This window comes from Pleurodeles waltl, chromosome 5 (assembly GCF_031143425.1).
Source record: "Pleurodeles waltl isolate 20211129_DDA chromosome 5, aPleWal1.hap1.20221129, whole genome shotgun sequence".
In the NCBI taxonomy this organism is placed as follows: domain Eukaryota; kingdom Metazoa; phylum Chordata; class Amphibia; order Caudata; family Salamandridae; genus Pleurodeles; species Pleurodeles waltl.
The window spans coordinates 1855819584-1855843999 of record NC_090444.1 but is presented as its reverse complement, the minus strand read 5'-3'; the positions used below and the strand labels follow the sequence as shown (position 1 = coordinate 1855843999).

The 24416-nt window shown below is 46.9% G+C and overlaps 1 protein-coding gene across 1 annotated transcript in view; it reads left to right on the top strand.

Annotated features, from left to right (window-relative positions):
• The window catches only part of LOC138296879 (regulator of G-protein signaling 22-like), a 396955-nt gene extending 377136 nt beyond the window's left edge, over positions 1 to 19819 (top strand). The window contains exon 19 of the mRNA XM_069236373.1: positions 16710 to 19819. Coding sequence (XP_069092474.1) covers positions 16710 to 16817 — 108 coding nt within the window. The 3' untranslated portion in view covers positions 16818 to 19819. The remainder of the gene's footprint in view (positions 1 to 16709) is intronic.
• The last annotated feature ends 4597 nt before the right edge of the window (positions 19820 to 24416 follow it).

Below are 24416 nucleotides of genomic sequence, written 5' to 3'. Positions count from 1 at the left end.
AATTAGGGTATTATTGCTAGTTAAAAGTATGGCAGCATACTGGGCTCAGGGACTCACACTCCTGGCGTACATACTCAAGAAGGCCTCAGTAAAACATGATGGGATAGTTGTAAACTATGTTAAAATAGCTTTAAGAGCTACGTGTGTCATTTGTACTTGGAGGCTACAATAGTTGAAAAATTCGAAAACTTTAGATGCTAGGAAAACCTTTTTTCAGCTGTGAAGCTTAAAAGTCTTCGGTCAGGTGCATTTTTCTTTTGCCACCTCCCGAATGACAGTAAATGTCATTATACTTCAATATATAACATACTCACACGCTTCAGCCAGACAAGTTCACAGATAGATGCTTTTCATAAGCCAGTGTCTCCTTGGTTTAATCACACTTAACTTTTGCCCCACTATGAATAGACCAAAGGCTGCAGGAGAAGGTAATTTAAAGGGCTCATTATAGCCCAATTTGTTGAGAAAATCTCTCAGGGTTATCTGACTCTGCATTAGGCAGGTTGGGCAGTGGATAAGAAAGAAGCAGGCAGGACCCTCGGGTGAAGGTAAAGGAGGCCTCCGGGTGGGCAGGACTCCAGCTCCTCTTCCACCCACAGGTGAGGGCAGTATGTATGGGCAGTATGGAGCATGCCAGTAGGGAACAGGCCTCAAGCACTGCATGCCTCAAGCATACTTCCCATTGGCCACCTGTCAGAAGCAGTGCTTAATTTGAGCCAGTGGTTTCCGGGGCTTGGCACCAGCACTTATGACAGCTGCCACAAGGTAGCGCTGTTTGTGAAATTTAAAAATGAGCAGAACAACAATTGTTTAATAATTCAATACACATTAAAAACAACTGATACCTACCACCTAAATCCAATCTAATAGCTTTGGGGGCCTCGAACAGTCTGAACTGTAACACTTGCAGCAGTGTGATGGTTTTCATTGTGTAAGTACTGTCACTGGCAGTGCTCGCCAGGGCAATGGGTGGTGCAATTTGCGGTGGGCTCCTGACAAGGTCCTTGGCACTTATTTTATTTTTTTACAAATTAAGCACTGAAAGGATGTGCTGGAAAGGTCTTCATCTGAAGTATGTCACAGCTCCCTTGCAGCTGCTGGCCTTTTCTATCCGGAGTGAAATCAAGGTGCTGCACCTCTCTCAACCCTCGTTTCACAAACTGTGGCTCTTGGTTTGAGGCTGCGTCACACAAATGAGGAGGAAGCGTGTCTGGCCTCCATGCAACACGCAAGAGCACCTCCACGTCTGTCTTCCTTGTCTTAAGACTTGCATCTTCATCTCTCTTATTTCCTCTTATTCTGGCTACAACCCTGCAAAGAAACCACTTTGGGTATTTTAGGAACTGGGGTGCTTTCTCTCGCAGGAAATGCTGCTGCCACCGTCTGTTTAACCATTTTTTTGAATGTCCACCATTGCTGGACCAGTCGGACCCATTTTCTGTGGTCTTGTCTATTTAATTGCAGAAGAAGACTTCTCCCACTGTAAGTTTTGGTTTACTAGCCACCCTTTTAGGCTCCTCCATTTTCATACAGCCACTGCACTCAGAACACAGAGTACTTGTATCTTTGAAGCGGCAAAGCACTTCCAGCTGTAGTCTGTCGCAAGGAGGCAAAATCTTGCATGCATGTGAGGTCTTGCGCTGCCATGTTTAAGTCAGGCATCGGTGTCGCGCTGCCATCTTTAAGTCAGGCATAGGTGTGAAAAGCACTAGACCTCCTATGTGCCAGCAAAATAGTCTCAAAAATTAAAACTGCTTAGGATTTTCATTCCTCTCCGATAACATAAGGAGGGGGAAATCTAGACATGCATACACCTCTGCAGGCTCGAAGCAGTTGTGTATCTTATAAAACAAACTGAAACCAGGCACCAGCCCAGCACAGTCCACCATTAGGTATTCTTAATAGTCTTTAGGATTGCTAAACCAAATGCCACACTTAAAATATGAAAAAATATGAAGGACACCTTAGCCAACAAAGTCACCAAGATAGGCAAACGCTTTAGACTATGCTGATGAAACAAAAACAGGAAGTACAGAGGTGGATACCCTCCTTATGTGGAATAGCGTGGTTTGCTGGGGTTGAGGAAGAAATATTGGAATGTACGTCATCATATACTTTATTCGACCATAGGTCATAAAAGTTACATATTAAGTTGTACAAAAAGGTACGTTTTCTTCATTATACTTTTACACTGGCTGAAAATAGTAAGGTTTAGAATAGGAAAAGCTTCTATGGGCAATGGCCTACTATAATCCACCATTGGTCCCGATACATAACTTAACATTTAGATACCAGGATTTCTGAGACAATTACTTCATAACGTTAAAATAGTACAAATATTTAAAACTCTTAAAACAATATGGGGTGATTTCAAAATACATATTTCCCAGATGGTATCATCATCAAGATAAATACAAACTATCCGACCCAAGATGTAAAAAATTTAAAGTGCTGATTTGATGTTACATAATAATATAATTCCTTAATAATTTAGATGGCATACTTTAACAAAGAGAGCTTACTACCGGCACAATCATTTGGCAAATTTAAGCACTGTCAAGTCGTTAAGACACAAGCACAGTGTGATAAAAAGCTTATATATTAACTTAAAATGGTTATCGGATTCATGTTAAAATGGCACAAGTGCCAGACAGATGCATAAAAAAAATAGCTCTTTATGGCTAAAACTAGTGTTAAAATGGCAGAAACACATAATGATTGCCTACATAATGTCTGAAAAATCTATTCCAAGTCCTATCCAACCCACTTCATCCAGATCATCTTCATCATCAACTTAGTTCATCAATGACCATAAAAGCACATAAAACAGAATATAATAATTCTTAAGTAAATAAATAATTACATGTCTGTAAATAGGTGTCAAATATTAAAACAATAACTTGATTTGCACATGTGGCTCTAAATCTTACCTATATAGAGATAAGACCTTAAATAACTTTTTGAAGACGGCAACGTATGCGCCAAGCTGTTGCTAAATACTTACTTACTGAAAGAATTACATCAGCTGAATTATGGCTTTTTAGAACCCGTAGAGCCAAGGAGCAATTCTTGAATCCCATGTCCCTGCAAATCTTGCGGATCCATTTTGTTCGCGGAATCGCATAGGCTGGGCAGAAGAACATAAAATGCTCAATGGTTTCAAAAATACTGCCACAGGCAGGGCATGTATTGGGAAGATTAATCGACCCCCACCTATGAATCAATGACATCAGGGGCAGTGAGCCAAAACGAAACCTTGCGTATAAGCTCTTGCCTTGCAAGTCCGGTATCACATCCATATAGGATTCAAACTTTGGGGACCATTTAATATCAGTAAAGGAATTTGTTAAGCGACCATGGGATTTATGGATTATGTAGTTGTCCTTAACATAAGACCAATAGGTTAACTTTAAAACATTTTTGTGCCGTCTCTCTAATTTGTGGGGATTTTCCCAGTAGTCGCCCAAGCCCAAAAGCCTAAGCCAATGGGCCACATGGCGAATCCAAGGAAGAGTATTAGCATTTTGGCATTTCAGTAAATCGAGTAATGCGGTCTTATATATATCTAGTTCGGGGGTTGTCCATAATCTAATCCAATAAAGGAGAGGTCTTAGAGTAGCTAGATCTGCTACTCGGCTTAGCCCCAGATCTAGAAATATTGGAAGCAAGGGTGTAGTGCGTGGACATGCAATTAAAGCCCTTGCAAAGTTGTTTTCCCCCACACTGATCTTATTGCAGTTAGCGTAACCCCATACCTCCGCTCCGTACAGGGCTGCACTTTGAGCCTTAGCCGTGTAAATTTTTATTGCTGGGGAAACAACCTTTGTAAAGGAGCATTGATAAAAACGCAATATGGATGAGGCTCTATGTTGAAGGAGCCCTGCACTTTTCGTAATCTGCTCTTCCCATAGTAGTTTACTGGTTAACCTAACTCCCAAGTAATCTATAGAGCTTACTTCCTTCAGCGGTACTCCCTCAATGTGGATGGAGCATCTTTTCCTAGGTCCCTTGGATAAGACCATCAATTTTGTTTTGTTAATGTTAACCTCCAGCCCATAATCGCTACAGAATTGGTTAAACCGGTCAACAAGGGTCTGCAACCCCATTGGTGTCTTAGAAATGAGGAGTGAATCATCGGCAAAGAGCAAGATAGGGATTTTTTGTGTATTCAGGGAAGGGGCATCATTCTGGCCTGTGGACACAGCCTTTACTACTTCGTTGATAAATATAGTAAACAGTAGGGGGGGCTAACACGCAGCCTTGGCGAACTCCTCTTCTGATTGGAATCCGTTCTGTCAGTTCGCCTTGTTCACCCCACCTCACTTGGGCATAAGTGTTCTCATGCAGTCGTTTTAACAGGAGTAATAGATCCTCTGGGATTCCCAATCTACCCAGCACTTCCCACAGTTTGGCTCTTGGGACCAAATCAAAAGCCGATCGCAGGTCTATAAATACCACATACAGGCATTGTTTGGCCACAAGTACATATTTCCAATGCAATATGGCCAATCGAAAAACCTGGTCTATCGTGCTTGTTTTTGCACGAAACCCTGCCTGTAGATGGGAAAGGATTTGGTACTCCTCAACCCAATTGATTAACCTCTGTAAAATTTGTTTTGCAAAGATCTTTTGTAGGTTGTCTATAAGGCTAATTGGCCTGTAGTTGGCTGGGAGATTAGCATTCCCTTTTTTATAAATGGGTATGATCTCTGCCCCCTTCCATGTACCTGGAATTTGCCCCCCTGCCGCTATACTATTTGAAATGGCATTTATATACCAGGACCAGATATGTGGTTCTGATCTATAAAGATCTCCAGGGAGCTTGTCTGGTCCAGGTGCCTTGCCTGGTTTTAGGCTATTTATAGCCTCAAGGGTCTCTTCTATTTTAAAAATGAGGCAACGCTCAGGGGCACACTGAGACTCCACTTGGGGGGCCATACGGGAATTTGGTTCCAACAATTCTGTTGGAGAGTGGACCACATTGGTGTCCATTGGGCCCTCTGGTAGGGCATAGAGAGTAGTAAAATGCTCTACCCAGCTTTCTGGTTGGATATGGTTGCTGGGACAACTCCTACCTCCATTTTCTCTTTTAGACAGAAGCTCCCAGAAACGCTTATTGTTCTTCTCTCTGGAAGCATCTAATAATTCCTGCCACAGGGAATCCTCCCACTGCTTTTTAGCATTAGACAAAGTTGCTTTGTATAGGGACCTGGCTTGTTTAATTTCCCCCTGGGAACCAGACATTACTGCAACTCTTAACCCAGACTTAGCCTTTGAGCACCTCTCATCAAACCATCCCTTGCTTGCCCCTTTCCCTTCATGTGTCTTTGACCGCCTTGTTTTATAAAAAAAAGACCGTAGTTGGGTATACATGTTATCATGTATTTTGAGAATCGGAATATTCCCCACTGCCTGGTCTTCATACTCTGCCAAATTATTTAAAAAAATCTGATATATTGCTCTGATATGATGAGGGTTGGACACCACTTTTGGCCATGTAATCTTGGTGAATTTGTTATTCCAACAAGATGGCGGAATGATTGTGACATGGTTATTGAGTGTTCTCCTGAACGTTTCTCCAGAAAGAGTAAGGAGCAAGGGGAAATGGTCACTGTCACATCTTACTTCTATTTTCATATCTACCAATTGGGGCCACAACCTAACATCGACCAAGAAGTAATCAATAGTGCTTGTCGACATGCCCCTTTTAAAAGTAGGTGCGCTGTTCATATCAGATGGAGTTCTACCGTTACAGGCCCTAAGGCCATGATTTAAACATAATGTGGCTAATTGCATGGCCACCCGAGATTTTTTGCAAGGCTGGGTAATAGATAGTTTTGGGATCCCCCACTGCTCATCTTCTTCATCAGTTAAACCACTTGTAAGAATAGAAGGCTCGAAGGTACAATTAAAATCTCCAGCTATGATTAGAATAGTTGAGGGGTGGAGGCTGCCTACAAATTCAGACAGAATAGCCAGGGTATGGGACTCGGAGCCATTTGGGACCGATCGTATATAAGCATTAACAATAACAATTGATAATCTTCTGTTAAACGTAATACACATGGCTTTTAGGTCTACAGAATCAATTCCCAAAAGCTTGTAGTCACACTGCAAATTCTTGTTAACAAGTAATAAGAGCCCACCTTTTGCCCGGCCCCTCCCCTTCTCTGGGGGTATAGCAGGTGCACTAAATGAGAGAAATCCATCTATATTGGTGGCATCCTCCGCCCAAGTTTCCTGAAACAAACATATGTCTGTTTTTTTAATAAAAGAGGCCCATTCACCATCATCTAGTTTCTTTGCCAGGCCGGCAACATTCCATGACATAAGTTCTAATGTACATTTATCTTGGTTTGTCACCACGGGTGTGCATCCAGCGTCTACCACACTCGAGTCAGTACTGCAAGTGTTTGGTGATAATGTTTTGTCATCCCCCGTAAAATGTAAGGCCTTGGAGCAGGCCGTCACATTAGTTACTAGTTCAGTAGTCAGTCATACAGGATTGGGCAACAGCCTGGGATTAACTTCCTTTCGTGCAGCACCTCCGCGGGGATTAGTTAAACCATCAGATCCTGCCAGTCCCATGGCTTGTCCAGTATTTTGTTGGTGTAACATGAGTCTAATTCCCTCCCTGGTTGTTGCATGTTCCAAGTGGGTACGACGATCAAAATCCATTAATTGTGTCACCATATACTTGTCTTCAAAATAGATAGTTATTATGTCAAGATTGGTCCCTGTGATGCTGCTTCTCTTGGCCGATGTTATGTCAGAACGAATAACAGAGAGACAACTTCGTCGGGAACGTATCCAATGTATGACTTTGTTGATCAAGGAAGCTTGATTCTCAGCTAACCCTGGCGATAGTTTTGGAACATTAGTCAAATAGATTTTATTTGTTCCCTGACTTATAAACAGGTCCTGTTCTTTGTTAACTATACTCTCAGTATTGTATCGGGAGAGAGTGATGTTGTTAGAGGGAGTCTTATGTGACTTGTTGGGGGGTTGTGTAAGGCTGGAATCTTGGACAGTTTCCGGTGGGTCGGATTTGCTAGTCCTACCTCTGGCCCTGTCACTAGTAAGATTACTTGACCAACTACCTTGACAGTCTCTGTGCCTGGGTACATTTGTAGACCTCCTGGGTCTCATGTTGTCGATATTGGGATCACAACGGTAGTCTTCCCTCCCTAGAAGAGCTGTCCCCCTTCTAGTGGGGAGACAACAATTGTCCCTTAGCTCCGTCCCCATTGGTGGGGCAGATAATGGGAAGACTTCTTCCCCCCTGACCTCCCCACAGACTTTACAAAGTCCAGCACAAGCACGATTGCTCTTCATAAGATCTATTAATACTAAAACCAGTCCCTTAACTTCATCAACTCTCTGGAGAACTGTAGCCAGGTTGTCTCTACTAGCTGCTGGTTCTTTGCCTTCTGGCTCGAGCTGGGGGATCGGTGAAATAACACTAGGGTTGGGTTTTCTAACTACTGACTTGCACTTGGGCACACTCGTGGGCACGGGCGAGTCCTCTATTACCAATAGAGGTTCAAAACGATTAGTACAGAATAGGCTAGGGACCACCTTGATCACCGGAGTCAATGGTAGAAGAGTTGGTGTATGTGGTACGTGTGGGAGACCCAGCTGGGATACTGGAGAACTCGCTATGTTATAAGTGGGTAACGGTAGGGGGCCCTTGCAATTATGCGGGCCCCCGTCTCCATCTACCCCTGTTATAGTATCTGTAGGATCCCTTGACCCCTTCTTTTTAAATAACTCTGGGATTTTCCTATCGTTAGGGGGGCCTCTCTTTAAATTAGTTGCCCCTAGAGTTGTTTGTGTACCTAACATAGACTCTACTTCTTTAACTAGGAGATCTATTTCATCCAATGGGTTTAACCCATTGGGTATAGCTGGATTCAAAGGTCTACTTGGGCGTTTTTTTGCGATTTTAGTACCCTTGGATTGTGCTGGTAAATCTATAGCCTTCCTTTTCCCCATATTGGGAAGATGCCCGCAATGGGGTAGCTTAGAGGAGGAATTAAAGGAGGAAGGGCTGAGTGAAGAATAGGCTTCTCGATTTAGGAATAGTAGGATGGTGCTATAATCTGTACTCTCTTAAACAACTCTTAGATAACAAGTAATTCTCTTACTACAGGTGAAAGAGATGGGGCCCAGCCCAGCCTCCTCCGGTCTCTGACGGGCTAAGGACGGGCCCGCCCTTGGCCCGGGCGCCGCCCGGGCGCCGCCCGCGCGCGTCCCGCGCTGCGGGAGCGCGAAGATAATTTAAAGGGCTCCTGCCCTGTTGCTTGACTCTCCTCCCGGCCTCCCGGCTGTGACAGCGCTACCCGCGACGGCGGGAGCGCGAAGATAATTTAAAGGGCTCCTGCCCTGTTGCTTGACTCTCCTCCCGGCCTCCCGGCTGTGACAGCGCTACCCGCGACGGCGGGAGCGCGAAGATAATTTAAAGGGCTCCTGCCCTGTTGCTTGACTCTCCTCCCGGCCTCCCTGGAATGTATTTCCTTTTTATCTGGGATAGGTAAACAAAGTCTGTGTATATTGATAGTTTGTAAAGCGTTCGACTGCCCTAATGCGTCTTGGTGCTAGCGTCCTTTATTGATGCCATAAAAACAGACCTGGGCAGATAATGAAAGAGGAAATGCATAAGGGGCAAAGAATGTAAGAGGAACCAGGTTTTGAGATGTGTCCTAAAATGCAGAGGGATGGGTTGAGTTTTGAGGTAAAAAGGCAGCTTATGCCACAGTTGAATGGTGGCAACAGGAAGAATTCTTCCTCCCAAGAAAGCTTTCCTGATTTTGGGCAATACACAATATTTGGAGATTGCTCAAGATGGGATAAGTGACCATAGGTAGACTAATACTTGGAGTAACAAAGATTTCTGGTAAGTAACCGGTGATTGCTATTTGCCAGATTCCGGGTCTGGAGTTTGGGGCATCAACGATGATCACAAACATCAAGGATCCAGGATTGTATCAGGCTCTCCAATCAGAGCTGTCCTAAGACATAGTGAGGGGACAGTTCCATATTCTTACTTTTCTCTAGAGAAAAATCAATGCAGGTATCTCCATTAACAACAAATAATAACAATAATAATAATAATAATAAAATACAATAAAGTGAATAATGGGGATATTTTTTTCTGAGTGGCACAAGAGAAAAGCTATGCAGTGCCCCCTCATCTGCCACACATTTGGGGTGTTTAGGGAAGTAGGAATTCGGGGACTGCTACTCTCACATGTGGACTCCACCCCTTCTCGTTCAGACAAATGCTTTTCCGATGTGTTGGTATGTATCTGGGCTTTTAACCACACCCACCGCATGCCCATCACTATCACTCGTTCGTGCAGTTGCCTTTCAAAAATCCTGTCTTTTCGTTGGTAACTGCTTTACGTTTGTCCCTCCTTGGGGCGGTTTTGTTACCGTCTTTGGGACCGACCCTGTTACATAGATAATTTCACTGTTGCCGATAACTTTGACTGCGAGCAAATTTATTTTTCCTTTTGTGTGTCTCGTTCACGCGCTTTGAATCGTCTCGCTTATGTCAACTATTTTACTTTTTATTTTCAGTTTGTGTGGCAAGAAAAGTCCAGTTAGGACTTTACAACGCTAATAGCTCTAACTCGAGCAAACGCGAGACCCATTGCATTGCAAATGCTTGTTCTTTCAGCTTCTTCCTGCCTAGCTCATTCAGTTCTTATACCTCCCCTTGTCTCATTTCCACTCCCTACCTGCTTTCTCCTGGCTGGCCTCTTTCTTCTTCTTTTTGGCTACCCTCCCTCCCCCTTCCTTTAAACCTTTCAAATTGGCCAATGTCATCTGTATGCAGCTCACACATTGCAGTTTTTCCCTTTCAAATATAAGAGAGTGAAAAACAAAATGCAAAGAATAAAGTCAGGGCATTATGATCTCTTCTACCTGACTTGGGACACCTTTAGATTCCTGTGACTCACTTTCTTCTCTGTCTAACTCTTTCTCTCTGCCCCCTCCCTGTTTGCATTTCTCTCTCCACTGCCCCCTTGATCTTTCATATGACCCTACCATTCTCTCAGAGCTTAATATGTACAAAAACAAAAATCCAGGCCCAAAGTGTTTCATGGCCACAGTTGTTAGAATAGCCCAAAGGAGGTGTTGTTATTTCAATTTTAATGTATATTGAATTTTTAGACCATCTTTTGGTGAACTGTGCTCAAAAATAGCCAGAGTGTCACCATGCTGTGGATTGTGAGAAATAAGTGCCAGTGACGAGCACCGGCAAACACCTGCACAAATTAAGCACAAGTCTCTCTCCATTCCACTTTGTCCTTTCTTCCCACTTGCTTTCCGGGGGTTTCTCCCATTGTCCCTCTTTGACTCTGTCATTCATTCACTACCCTCGTGTCCTTCTTTCCCTCCCACATTCCATCCCACAGTCTCTCCTGGTAGAGTTTTCAAGTTGCCCACTGACTGGTGTGAGCAGCTCAACCATGCTAATTTTTCTTGGCTCTGAAAATGGCAAATGGCTTCTCTTGTCCTTCTACTTAAGGCAGGCTAGAGTAGATACATCCTTAGCTTGGGTACATCTGTGTAAGAGAACAAGGGTGCTTTTATGTCTAGTAGCTTCCATTGTTTTTATGTCGGCCTGCCACCCAGGTCATTGGTCTATGACACTTGTTGGGCATCATTTGGCTCAATGGAGACACATGTGTCTCAAGGTGCTTTAGGATGTTTCTTCAATACCAAGTGAGGTCTTCGGTACTAAAAGTGGAACATTCCCTTTGCCCAACTCATGCAGATTCATAAGTGAACTTTCAACAATCTTCCCCCACCGTCCTGGTGTCCCAGATAACAAAGATTTGATCCAAAAGGCTTTTGACAACCTTTATTTTCCACTAGTTCTCTGTGTATGGCCTGAAGCTTCCTAGAAAGATAGCTTCTGCCTCCAGCGAGCTGTGACTGACCTCCGATGTCTTGCTGTGAAATGACATTAACATTGTTATATCCAGGAGGTTATTTTTTACTTGTCTCTTTGGCAGGGACATTCTGCAATGTGAAGATCCCTCTTGGGTGGGGAACAGGATCTGACACTACTAAGTGGGTCCAACATGATCTCAAAGTGAGTGGTACCCACCTCATCAGCCCAGAGACTGGGGTGGGCATCTATATTCATCACAAAGATTAGTATTAAGCCACACAAAGCTAGCCCCATACTTGTAGTCGTGTATTATTTGGTTCTAGGCAGAAAGTGAAGCACCACAAATTGTCAGGGCACTGGATCACCTTGATGTGGATGAGCACCATGTTGTTGGTCCTGGCTTCAAGAAGAACCAGATGGAGAACCATTGGAAAATGCTCAGCACTAGTACTCCTGCTTGCTGCCAGAATGGGGGAGTATTTCCCCTGTCATGATTGAACCTCCAGCAGCGTTACCCACAACTGAGTGAGGTGGAGGCTCACCTCCTTCCAAAGACATGAAGACCACTTCCCAGTGTTCCGCCTGACACCCCTCCATATGGATCTGCAATGAGATGATTAAATATTCATCTTATTTTTATTCTACATATGCGAGTCCTGTCCACTTGCACTCATGGGGTGCAGCTACAATGTGTCCCACCATCCACACCTCATGGTAAACCAAGAGAGGGTTCCATTTGATCTAACAAAGCCATCAAGTACCATCATGTTTGCATATTACTTTCAGCCTTCAGTTTTAGCTGGGATGCTTTGTGTACAGCCTGCCCCATTTCTGCCCGCACCTATTCCGAGTCTTGGTGCACCTTAACACAAGCCTATTCATTTGCAGGTTAAAAGGTGTGGAGAACACCTATGTTGCTCTGCCCTCATTCCACATGGCCTACATGTGTGCCAACATCATGCCAGGCCTCATGTATTTGAAGATCTCAGGTATTGGGGGCCTTCACTCTGAAGGTATTTGACTCTTTGTATGATGTCAAGTTCTCTCCCTTGGTCAATCAATCACTCAATCAATCAGGGAATTTGTAAAGCACTCTACTCACCTGTGAGGGTCTCAAGGCGCTGAGGGAGGGGGAGGAGCTGCTACTACTTGAACAGCCATGTCTTGAGATGTCTCCTGAAGGTAAGGAGGTCCTTGGTCTGATGCAGGTGGGTGGAAAATTGTTCCACGTCTTGGTGCCGCAGTGCGACAATGATCTGCCGCCGGTGGTTGTTCTGCGGATGCGTGGGACGGTAAAGAGGGAAAGGTCGGTGGAGCGAAGCTGTCAGGTCGGGGTGTAGAAGGAGAGCCTTCTGTTGAGGTATTCTGGTCCGGTGTTGTGCAGTGCCTTGTAAGTGTGGGTGAGGAGTTTGAAGGTGATTCCCTTGTTGACAGGGAGCCAATGTAGGTCTCTCAGGTGGGCTGTGATGTGGCAGTGGTGGGGGATGTCCAGGATGAGGTGTGCGGAAGCGTTCTGGATGCGTTGTAGTCTTTTCTGGAGTTTGGCCGTGGTTCCTACGTAGAGGGCATTGCCGTAGTCCAGTTTGCCGCTTACTAGGGCTTGGGTGACTGTTCTTCTGGTTTCAGTAGGGATCCATTTGTAGGTCTTCCGAAGCATGCACAATGTGTTGAAGCAGGAGGAGGAGATGACGTTGACTTGCTGGGTCATAGATAGTGAAGAGTCCAGGATGAATTCCAGGTTGCGTGCGTGGTCGGTGGGTGTCGGTATGGTTCCCAGTGTGGCAGGTCACCAGGAGTCGTCCCATGCGGAGGGGGTGGAGCCGAAGATGAGGACCTCAGTCTTGTCAGAATTCAGTTTCAGGCAGCTGTTCTTCATCCATTCGGCGATGGCCTTCATTCCTTCGTGAAGGTTGGTCTTGGCGTTGTCCTTGGTGAGGGAGAGTATCAGCTGGGTGTCATTGGCGTATGAGATGATGTTGAGATTGTGAGATCGAGCGATGTTAGCGAGCGGAGCCATGTAGACGTTGAAGAGGGTCGGGCTGAAGGACGAACCCTGGGGTACGCATGATTTTGGTGGCTTCAGAGCGGAATGGAGGGAGGCAGACTCTAGTCCAGGGCTCTGTCGCGGATTCCTGAGTCGCTGAGGCGTGTGCGTAGGGGGTGATGGCAGACAGTGTCGAACGCGGTTGAGAGGGCCAGGAGGATGAGGGCCGCGGTTTCACCATTGTCCAGTATGGTTCTGATGTCGTTGGTGGCGGCGATGAGGGCAGTTTTGGCGCTGTAGTTGCTGCGGAATCCAGATTGGGATGGGTCAAGAGGGCTGTACTCCTCTAGGAAACAGTCAGTTGTTTGTTGACAATTTTCTCTATGAGGTTTGCCAGGAAGGGGAGCAGTGAGATGGGCCGGAAGTTCTTGAGGTCCTTTGGGTCCGCCTTGGGTTTCCTGATGAGGGCGTTGACCTTGGCGTGTTTCCAGCACTCCAGGAAGGTGGCGGACTCGAAGGAACTGTTGATGATCTTCCGTAATTGGGGGTGCGATGACAGAGCTTGCTTTGTTGAAGATGTGGTGAGGGCAGGGGTCAGATGGTGAGCCAGGGTGGATGGTGTTCATGGTGTCGATGGTGTCGTTGATGTGAGTCCAGGAGAGCAGGAGGCTGATGGGTGGTGAGTCTGTGGCGTCAGTGGTTGACGGGGTGTCTGAGTACAGAAGCTGCCATGGATGTCTGCGATCTTGCGGTAGAAGAAGGTGGCTAGGGAGTCGCAGAGGTCTTGTGATGGCGGAATGTCGTTGACATTGGAGCACGGGTTGGAGGGCACCTTCACGATGCTGAAGAGCTCCTTGTGACTGTGTGCGTTGTCGATGCGTTCTTTGAAGACGGTTCTCTTGGCGGTTCGGATGAGTTGGTGGTGTCTGCGGATGGCGTTCTTGAAGGCTGTGTGGTTGTCCAGTGTCTTATCTTGGTGCCCCTTCTTTTCAAGTCTTCGGCATGTTTGCTTAGATTCTTGGAGGTCAGCGGTGAACCAGAAGGCCTTTCTGTCGGAGTGTCTGTTGAAAGGATTTTTGATCTGGGCGGGAGTGTTGGCACAGTCGTTGATCCATTGCCTGAGGTTGCGGGCTGCTGTGTCGGTGGTGTCGATGGGTGGGTTCCGGGAGAGGGTAGTGATCAGTTGGTCTTCGGTGATCTTGTTCCATCTGCGGTGGGGGATCCGTTGTGGGTGATGGTGTGTTGTGGGTTTCTCGAAGGAGAAGTGGATGCAGCGGTGGTCGGTCCAGTGGAGTTCAGTGGTGCGGCTGAGGGAGACGTGTTTGCTGGCAGAGAAAATGGGGTCAAGCGTGTGTCCTGCGGAGTGGGTGGGTGTTGTGATGAGTTGTTTGAGGCCAAGGTTGGAGAGGTTGTCGAGCGAGGTCTGTGTGGAAAGTTTTAAAGGACTGAGAAAGGACCACAAGTGTCCACTTGGGATTTTTTAGCAGCTGTGCCACATCAGTGAGTGTCTGAGGCATGCTAACGTTATTCTGTGTTCTGGACCAGGACTCCATTTGGGATCAGTAAAGCCCATTTCCCTGAGGGAACTAAATCTATGCCAGACTCCGACGGTGGAAGGAAAGGGCAGTCATTTGTTGTCAGGCTCAGTTACCATAGGTCATCTTCAGCCAATAATAGGCCTTGTTACAGTAACTCTGTCTTTCTAAGCATGGTAAGATGGAAATTAGATGACTTTATGGCATGATTCCACTGCTCATCCACAATACTCCTAAAGTTTTCACCTTCTTCTTAACCCTACCTCTGCCTCGAACACCCTAAAAGGTGAAGAGATACCCTATATCTTTGCAGCAAGTAATCCTGCTTCTTACAAGAAAATCTGCCTTAGAGACATTCAAGCTCCAACAACTCCTATTCATCCATCCCTGAACAGCCCCCTTGCCCGTTCAGCAGCATTATTATCTGAAAGCCGCACTACTACCTTAATATCACTGGTATAAATCTAGAAATGGAGTCCTTGTGTCTTGTACTGGTCTTGGGTTTAAAGTATATAGTAACTGTGCAGAACTCCATTGCCTCTATTTATTCCCCAATGGTCCATGTATGCTCCCTGACCCAGCTTTGGGGACACTTTTGGAAAATGGGCATCTTGAGACCTCAGATTTGTGCAGCACATACGTGCATTGCTCTGGGGCATCAGTGTTACTGCCAGCATTAAGTCACATCTCCAGTTAGGGCGTCCCTAAGAAATCCAATCAGGGCATATTCTACAACTCAGTCCTGATGAATACAGCATGGTTGGCTACTACCAGAATAAATGATTTTCACTCAAATATATCTGTACCACACACAGTGAATCCAGGCTTCTGTCTGACCTCAAAGCTTCCCTCTTTGCATATTTGGCAGGTCAGCTGGTATTTTTACAAATATACTTTAATTTTTCCTCAATAAAAGTGGGGTAACAGCCTCTCACTACCTTTCCAGTATCTTTTTCACATCACAGTGTTTGACCAATGGCACCTTGTGCATTCCTTACTTTCAAAAGGCTGCAAAGTCAAAAGGGATCACCTCCCCTGACTGCTTCTTGGCTGAAGACTCCTGGGCCTCCTGTTAATCAGATCTCTAACAACCCTGGGTGTTCCTTTCCTCCATGCCTAAAGTTTAATTTCATAGACTGTTGAAGGTGACACGTTCATCCTCTGCCTCGGAAACCTGAGTCATCCTTCTAAAAGGAGCTCACACAACTTATGCCGTGTCCTCGGCCAGACACATCATCATTTTCAGCCACAAGGGTGAGTAGCTCCACACATCACTGGACCTCCCATCAGAAAAAGTGGACAGGTCCCTCAACAGCAGTTCCTACAGTTAGATCCATGAAGAAAAGGAAGGAACATTTATTTCATGAAAAAGCCTAAAGCGAGGACTTTTGCCACGAGCAGCCGACTCCCCACACATTCTGCAGACCTCACAGGGGTCCAACGGAATCATTTCAACGGACATGATTTTAGGGGTGCTAGTGCAGTAACATCTTGCTCTCCTAGTCAAACTGATTATTCCAGCAGGTTGGACTCAACACCAAAAGTGTCCTTCCACCAATGGTCATTGTTTCTGAGTCTAGTAGCAGTGTCTGGAGGAAGTGTAGGTTGCTGATCGCAGCTTTGGACGCAACCACCTAGGTGCGGGAGCCTGCTCCAGAGGTCACAACAAGCCACATCCATATCTGTGAAGACTGCGTCCATGTCAACCTAGACTCTCTGGATCTTTGGCATCAAATCAATCAGGATTTGAAGAGCGCAGTTATCACTTGTGAGGGTATCCAATCGCTTGGGATCGGTTGCACGGGGCTTCAGTCAAAGAGTCAGGTCTTATGTCCGCTTCTGAATTCCTGGAGGGAAGGAATGTCCCCAAGTGGATGGGGAGGCTGTTTCAGGATTTTGCGGCGAGGTAGAAGGAACAGCCTACACTGTTGCTGTGGCGGATGGGAGGGTGCGAGCGAGGGAGAGAGAAGCAGAGCAAGGGGTCTGCAGGGACGGTGAAAGCAAAGCGAGCGTTGAGGTACACTGGTCTTTGGTTGTGGAGAGCCTTATAGGTGTGCGTCAGCAGCTTGAATTCGCATTGTTTGTGTACGGGGAGCCAGTGGAGGTTCCTCAGGATTGGGGGTGATGTGGGTCCATCTTGGGAGGTTCAGGATGAGTCTGACTGCTGAGGTCTGATTGATCTAAAGTCTTTTCTTGAGGTGTGTTGTGAGTCCAGAGTACAGAGCGTTGCCATAGTCCAGGCATCAGATGACACTCACTCTCTGTCTCCTTTTTTATGCTCCAGGATGATGACATGGAAGAAACCGAGCCAGATGCTGACAGTTCACCTGGAAGTCGGAAGATGTCAGAGGTCGGTCTGCTCCCTCCGATACCTGAACTAACACAAGCCTGAGACATGTGCAAGAGCAACGTCTGCGTGGGTGCAAAGCATAGCACCAGCACAGAGAACACAGAACACTTAAGCAAACAAACCAAGAAAAAAACAAAGACAACATATCTATTGGAAATGTCAAGTGGTCAACACCCTTTTAACTTCTATTCATGCATCATTGTCCTTTTCACTCCTATTATGTGTGTTTCCCAAATCCTAAAACAATGTCATCTCTCTTGTCTGCCTCAAATAATTATGCAGAGACGAGGGCTGTCAGGCTGGCTTCCTCCAGCTATAGAGTCTTCCAATAAAGCAAAGTCTCTAAGCCTTGAATGAACGAGGAATTCCCAAAGTTCACTAACAAGCTGAGGTTGTACAGAAGTGGGAGATCAGCTGAAGAGAACCAGAAACTAGGGAATGTCCTGACAAGAGAGTCATCCGGGTAAAGGACAATTGGTGTGCCCTGAAACCATCTAACCTCCCCTATGTGCTCACTGCCTTAGTGAAACCCAGAGGCACTCAGCTGAGGTTAGGAAGAGGTGCCCAGTACCCTAAATCCTTATCCACAAAAAATACTTAAATCCAGAGTGGAGATTTAGGGCTAACCATATGATTCACAAAACTTCCACGCCCATGTGAGCAGAGTTCATGATGAGCTTCACTTTCTTGACTTACTCCTTTCCAACCTTATGTAGGCGCAGAATTAGGGAAAGTATGAAATATAAAACACATTGCCGGAATAATTTTTTAATTCATACAAATCAGTTGTCCGTAAAATGCAGTGCTTAATTTGAGCCAGTGGTTTCCGGTGCTCGGCAATGGCACTTGTCAACACCGGCACTTATCACAGTGTGCCACATAGTAGCGCTGTTTGTCTAATGAAGAGATGAGCACAACAGTTGTTTATTAATTCAATATACCTTAAAATGGCCAATACCTGCGTTCCAGGCCAATTCATACAGTTTTGGGGGCTTGGAATAGTCTGAATTGTCACCCTTGAAGGGTTTGTTAATTAGTGGCTGCGTTTATTCTGTCACTGGAGGCACTGGCAGGAGCAATGGCCTGGAGGCACTGGCAGGAGCAATGGCCTGGAGGCACTGCAGGAGCAATGGGTTGGAGGCACTGGCTGGAGCTATGAAGGAGCAATGGCCTGGAGGCACTGGCAGGAGCAATGGCCTGGAGGCACTGGCAGGAGCAATGGCCTGGAGGGACTGGCAGGAGCAATGGCCTGGAGGGACTGGCAGGAGCAGTGGCCTGGAGGGACTGGCAGGAGCAGTGGCCTGGAGGGACTGTCAGGAGCAGTGACCTGGAGGGACTGTCAGGAGCAGTTGGCTGGAGGCACTGTCAGGAGCAGTGGGCTGGAGGCACTGTCAGGAGCAGTGGCCTGGAGGCACTGGCAGGAGCAATGGCCTGGAGGCACTGGCAGGAGCAATGAAGGAGCAATGGCCTGGAGGCACTGGCAGGAGCAATGGCCTGGAGGCACTGGCAGGAGCAATGAAGGAGCAATGGCCTGGAGGCACTGGCAGGAGCAATGGCCTGGAGGCACTGGCAGGAGCAATGGCCTGGAGGCACTGGCAGGAACAATGGCCTGGAGGCACTGGCAGGAGGAATGGCCTGGAGGCACTGGCAGGAGCAATGAAGGAGCAATGGCCTGGAGGCACTGGCAGGAGCAATGGCCTGGAGGCACTGGCAGGAGCAATGGCCTGGAGGCACTGGCAGGAGCAATGAAGGAGCAATGGCCTGGAGGCACTGGCAGGAGCAATGGCCTGGAGGCACTGGCAGGAGCAATGGCCTGGAGGCACTGGCAGGAGCAATGAAGGAGCAATGGCCTGGAGGCACTGGCAGGAGCAATGGCCTGGAGGCACTGGCAGGAGCAATGGCCTGGAGGCACTGGCAGGAGCAATGAAGGAGCAATGGCCTGGAGGCACTGGCAGGAGCAATGGCCTGGAGGCACTGGCAGGAGCAATGGCCTGGAGGCACTGGCAGGAACAATGGCCTGGAGGCACTGGCAGGAACAATGGCCTGGAGGCACTGGCAGGAACAATGGCCTGGAGGCACTGGCAGGAGCAATGGGCTGGAGGCACTGGCAGGAGCAATGGCCTGGAGGCACTGGCAGGAGCAATGGGCTGGAGGCACTGACAGGAGCAATGGCCTGGAGGCACTGGCAGGAGCAATGGCCTGGAGGCACTGGCAGGAGCAATGGGGTGGAGGCACTGGCAGGAGCAATGGGCTGGAGGCACTGGCTGGAGCAATAGCCTGGAGGCACTGGCAGGAGCAATGGCTGGTGCAAGCTGCAGTGGCCTCCTGATGAGGGGCCCGCCACTTACTTTTTCACAAATTAAGCACTGGTAAAATGCCTTTTCTTCTAAACTCTCCTCTATGAACTAGATTATTAGGTGTACTCCCCAAGACATCTTTAAAGAATGCTACATTGCAACTGGTAAATAGCGCGCCTCTCTCTCAGAACCCAACACTCCCACCTATATTCAATCTCCGAGTACCCTTGCCCCTCAAAGCTGGGTTACTACACAAATAACACATGCATGCATGCGTAGGCTTTCTATTTTACGTACACCTGCATCTTTCAGGTGTAAGAGTCATAGTACAGGTAAGTGGATTGTTACAACATCCCCTTCCACTACATGGCCAAGGCATGTTTAACAGTATTTGTACCATTACATCGTCCAGCAGCACACTGAACCTACCCATAATGTTTTAATTCTAATTGTAATTATATTCTTAACCTGGTATTGATCTCTAAATGTAATTTATTAATCTGCAATGTACTTAATTCTGTAAGCTAAATCACAACTTGTTTTTAATTCATTTGTAATTATTTATTCTTCGCATATCACTTTTCTTTAAATGTGTTCCTTTCTGTTGTCTGTTTCCCCATCCTCTATAAACCCTTAGGAGTGGGAAAACAGACAAACTTCTTGAACAAAAAGCTGGACCTGTTTCTGACAAAGCCTCATCTGAAAACTGCCTGAACAAATGTAATTATTTAAATGAAACCTGGACAATAAATGATTTCAGAAGTATCCTAATTAGGCTAGCAATTTGTCTTTTTCTTCAGATGAGTCCTATTATCAAAGACAAGGATGGCCCTCTAATATGTAAATTGGGTGAAGTTTAATACTGATAACCACAGTTGGCACTTTGTGCTTTTAAGCACTATTTTTACTTACATCTTTAAAACTGCTAGTTCCACTAATTGGACCCTTTGCTTTGGTCTCAAATAATTTATCAAAATGTACTCTATTTCTCTAAATACGTGTGAGATTTTTCTTGTGTTATGTTTCACTTTATTACTATTTGTTTGCTGCAAAAATACTTTACACATTGAATCTAAGTTAAGCTTGGCTGCTTTTGTGCCAAGATACCAGAGGGTTAAGAACAGGTCAACTTAGTGGCTTTAATGGTCCCCCCTGACCGGGACTGTGGCTGTTGCTTGAGTTGGCTTTTACCTCCTCAAGCAACAACCCAATTTCTCACAGTAACTTTTTCTTCTGATGGATACATCTTCATGCACATTCCTCACCTTATAAAACGAGCCACAGTGATGGGAGTAAGCAGTGCCAATTAGCTACGGAATTCATGCAATACAGGCCTAGCAGAGACCCCGTTGATGCATGCTTAAGATGAGACTCAATAATGTATGGCAAGATGATCAAGTGGCCGATCAGCAAATTTCAACCACTGGAATACCGCTGGTGAGAGCAATGGAAACTGTAAGCAATGCAAGCAGCCATGGCCGTAGTGGAGTTGGCACAAATGCACTCTGGTGGGTTTTCCTTAGCTAAGGCATGGAATTATGGGCCTCATTACGACCCTGGTGGCCTAGCGGTAAGCTGGCGGTAACACCGACAACAGGCTGGCGGTATTCCACCAGCTATTATGACCGTGGCGCAATAGCCCCTCCACTATACCGCCAGACTTCCGCCTGGCAGTCATAATCCCCAGGGCAGCGTATGAGTCCCCAACCGCCAGCCTGTCCATGGTGGTAAATACCGCCATGGAAAGGCTGGCGCTAAGGGGGACTTAGGGTGCTCATGGGGGCCCCTGCACTGCCCATGCACTTGGCATCGGCAGTGCAGGGGCCTCCAGGCACAGCCCCATCGTGCATTTCGACGGGTGCTACTGCACTCGCTGCACATCAGCATTGCCACCGGCTCTATTACGAGCCGGCAGCAATGTTGATGTAACATTTCCGCTGGGCCAGCGGACGGTAACACTGTTACCGTCCGCTGGCTCAGCGGAAAAGTCGAAATAGGGAGCCAGAAATACCGCCAGCACTGGTGGTATTCTGGCGCCTGCAGCCTCGGCGGTCTTCTGTGAAGACCGCCGAGGTTGTAATGAGGGCCTATGTGTTTAGTTACTGCTTTGAAGTTTTTAATTCCCGCAAAGTTCAAAAGGTGCTTATTATCTGCTCTGTCCTGTCAAGTTTGATCGATGTAAAAGGACACAGTAGATTTGGAGTCCTGTCTTTGCAGTCGCTCCTCCTCTTTAGTGGGATGGACAGTATTGAAGAAGGTGAAAGGCAGACACTACCTTAGGTGGGGAGGGGAGGAGCATATGCGAATGACCAACTTATCCAGACAGGAAACTGTGAAGGTGGGCCAACTGGGAAAGCCTGAAGTTTTCTGATCATACAAGCTGAAGTAATTGCAACCAACTGTCATGTCGTTAGAGTAAGGTTAGACGTAGATGTTGGAACCCTCCTGAAGAAACCCTCCGCCGACCCCAGCGAACTCAAAAATGATCACCCCATCGCTCTGCTCCCGTACCCTGCCAAAGTCCTGGAGAAGGCCATCAACCTCCAGCTCACAGAGTACATGGAAAGAAATGGCTTGCTCGACTCCTCCCAATCCGGCCAACCACAGCACGCAAACAGCCTTGATAGTGGCCACAGACGACATCAGATCCCTTCTCGACCACGGGGAGACAGCAGCCCTGATCCTCCTTGACTTATCAGCAGCTTTCAACACCGTATCCCACCACACCCTCATCAACAGGCTCCACAGCATCGGTATTCAGGGCAATGCCCACGAATGGACTGCCTCCTTCCTTGGAGGAAGGAGGCAATCCACCTACCAACCTTCACCTTTGAACCTAAGAACATGGAGAGGGCGAGCGCCTGGGCCGAACACTAGCTCATCTGCTGAGGCCTTCATATCATGCTACATATGTGATCTGCTTGCAACGGCCTGATGGCATGAACACACTGATGGTGCCACCATCCTGGCGGACTTCACGACATTATAAACTTCCTTAAATATCCCGCTTGAGCATCAGTTTACAAGCACCTGCTGATTACCTATCAGAAATAGCCATTGCAAGGAAATTTTGCATACCACAGATGCTCTGAATGGCTCTAAGGCTCCGGAACTAGATGGGTTTACGAGACATTTTTATAAGGCTTATAAAACGCTGCTGGTCCTCTATTTGTTACAGGTACACACTGAATCTCTGCACCAGAGTACACTCCCTCCCACATTGAGGGAAGCCGTGATCACGTTGCTCCTCAAACCAAATAAACCTCCTTACCTATGTACATCTTATCACCCCTTGTCGCTCAGTCACCATAACAACAAAATGTTAGCCAAAGTTCTTGCTGCCTGTCTCTGCTTGTTACTGGACTGCATAATCTCTCCCATGCAGTCCGGCTCTGTGCCACACCGTTCCACCTCCATTAATCCACGCACCCTTTTTGCAGTGATCAACCAAATTATTTCGACAATCCTGGCGGCGTCTGTTTTCTTAGACGTTGAGAAAGGGGTTGATTCCCTTGAATGGGCTTTCCTACACGCCACTCTAATGAAATTAGGCATGCCCAGTGATTTTAGAAACCTGGACCGACTACGGTATACAAATCCATTAGCCCAGCTGCGGTTAAACAGTACACAATCCGAGACCTTCCCTTTGACATGAGGCACCCGACAGGGTTGCCCACCCTCCCCTCTCTTATTTATCATCGCCATGGACCCGCTCATCCATCACTTGCAGGAAGGACACCACCAGGAGGGCCTCGGCTTCCCCCACAGGACGCTTTTGGCTTCCCTAAATGCAGATTATATACTACCGTTTGTAAGGGACCCCCTACACCAATTTGCCCCCTATTATTGGAGAGGTGCAACGATTTGGCATTTTTTCTGGGTTGCATATTAATTGGAATAAATCTGAAATATTCCTGTTTACGGATGCTACTGTGACATGCAATCTCGAATTCCCATTGGAGTGGTGCACAGAGTCCACCAAGTGGGCATCTGAATATATAAGGACCGCTCCGAGGTAATTAGGCATAACTATGGCCTTGCCACAGATAGACTTGAGACACAGGTAGGGAGGTGCTGGGAATGGCTGGGCACATTGCCATTATTAAAATGGTTGTTCTACCCCAGTTCTGGTTCTTTTATTTGTTTTCAAATATTACCATTGTACTAACGGGGAGCTTTTTCGCTACACTACGTGGGTTACTTACGGCTCATATGAGCAGGACGCGGGCCACGCATCCATTGGGATGCCCTTACACTTCCATAGGAGCGAGGTGGCTTTGGAGTGCCAGATCTGCAGCTATACTACCTTGTAGAACAGGCCTGCTATGCCTACCACTGGTATCACCCTGACGCCAGACTGCCGTTTCTTAAACCTGAGAGGGCACAGATTCCACATATCCCATGTCCACTATTCTACCGCGCAGCCTCCCGCATACCCCGACCGAAATAGAAACCTTTGCTACTTCTAGTTGGGATTGGTTCAAACTACTGCATTATCTGGGGGGAGACATCCTTAATTGCCCACATATTCCACTCTTAAACAACCCATGTCTCCAGCTCACGGAAGAACACCTGGTGGAGCACACGCTTCAGGTATGTGGTTAGTGGCTCCCCAGGGACCTGTTTGCCAATGGGGTGCTGAAACCCTGCACTGCTGCGGATGGGGATACAGACTCCACACTCATGGGTGGTTTCATACTCCATCGCTTACATAGTTCAATGCATGAGACACTACCCGATTACCCGAACAAGCCTAATGACCTCCCCCACCCCGACAATGGTAATCACCTCCCCGGATAGTTGTCACATCATCTCAAAATTGTACCAGACTTCCTTACAACTAAGGCCCACTGGTGCAGAGAAGGATAGGGTGGCTTGGGAGCGTGATCTTGGCATCTCCCTACACACAAAACCTGGTACTACTGTTGTGCACAGACAGAATTTGTCTTGGGTAATGGCCATCATAAACTGCTACACTATAAGTATCTCAACAGGACCTACATAACTCTGTGGGCACTTGCCAAACTCGACCCAGCCAGATGCCATCGCTGCCCCAAATGCCACGTGGAACAGGCAGACTTCCTCCACTTATCATGGACCTGTAGGGTGAATGCAACCTACTGGGAGTACATTTACACTACTCTGTCTCTTATGGTGGAACAACCGCTAGCTCCGGACCCCCTAATGGCGCTAGTGGGATATGTTGAGCCACTCCCCTAGAGACTCCGCCGTTACACCGTTATCGCCCTCCTCATCGCTAAGCGGCAGATCTCACTGCACTGGGGTGCTGATCCATCCCCCACTGTATCAGCCTGGCTAAATGACTTATCCTACTGCAACACCA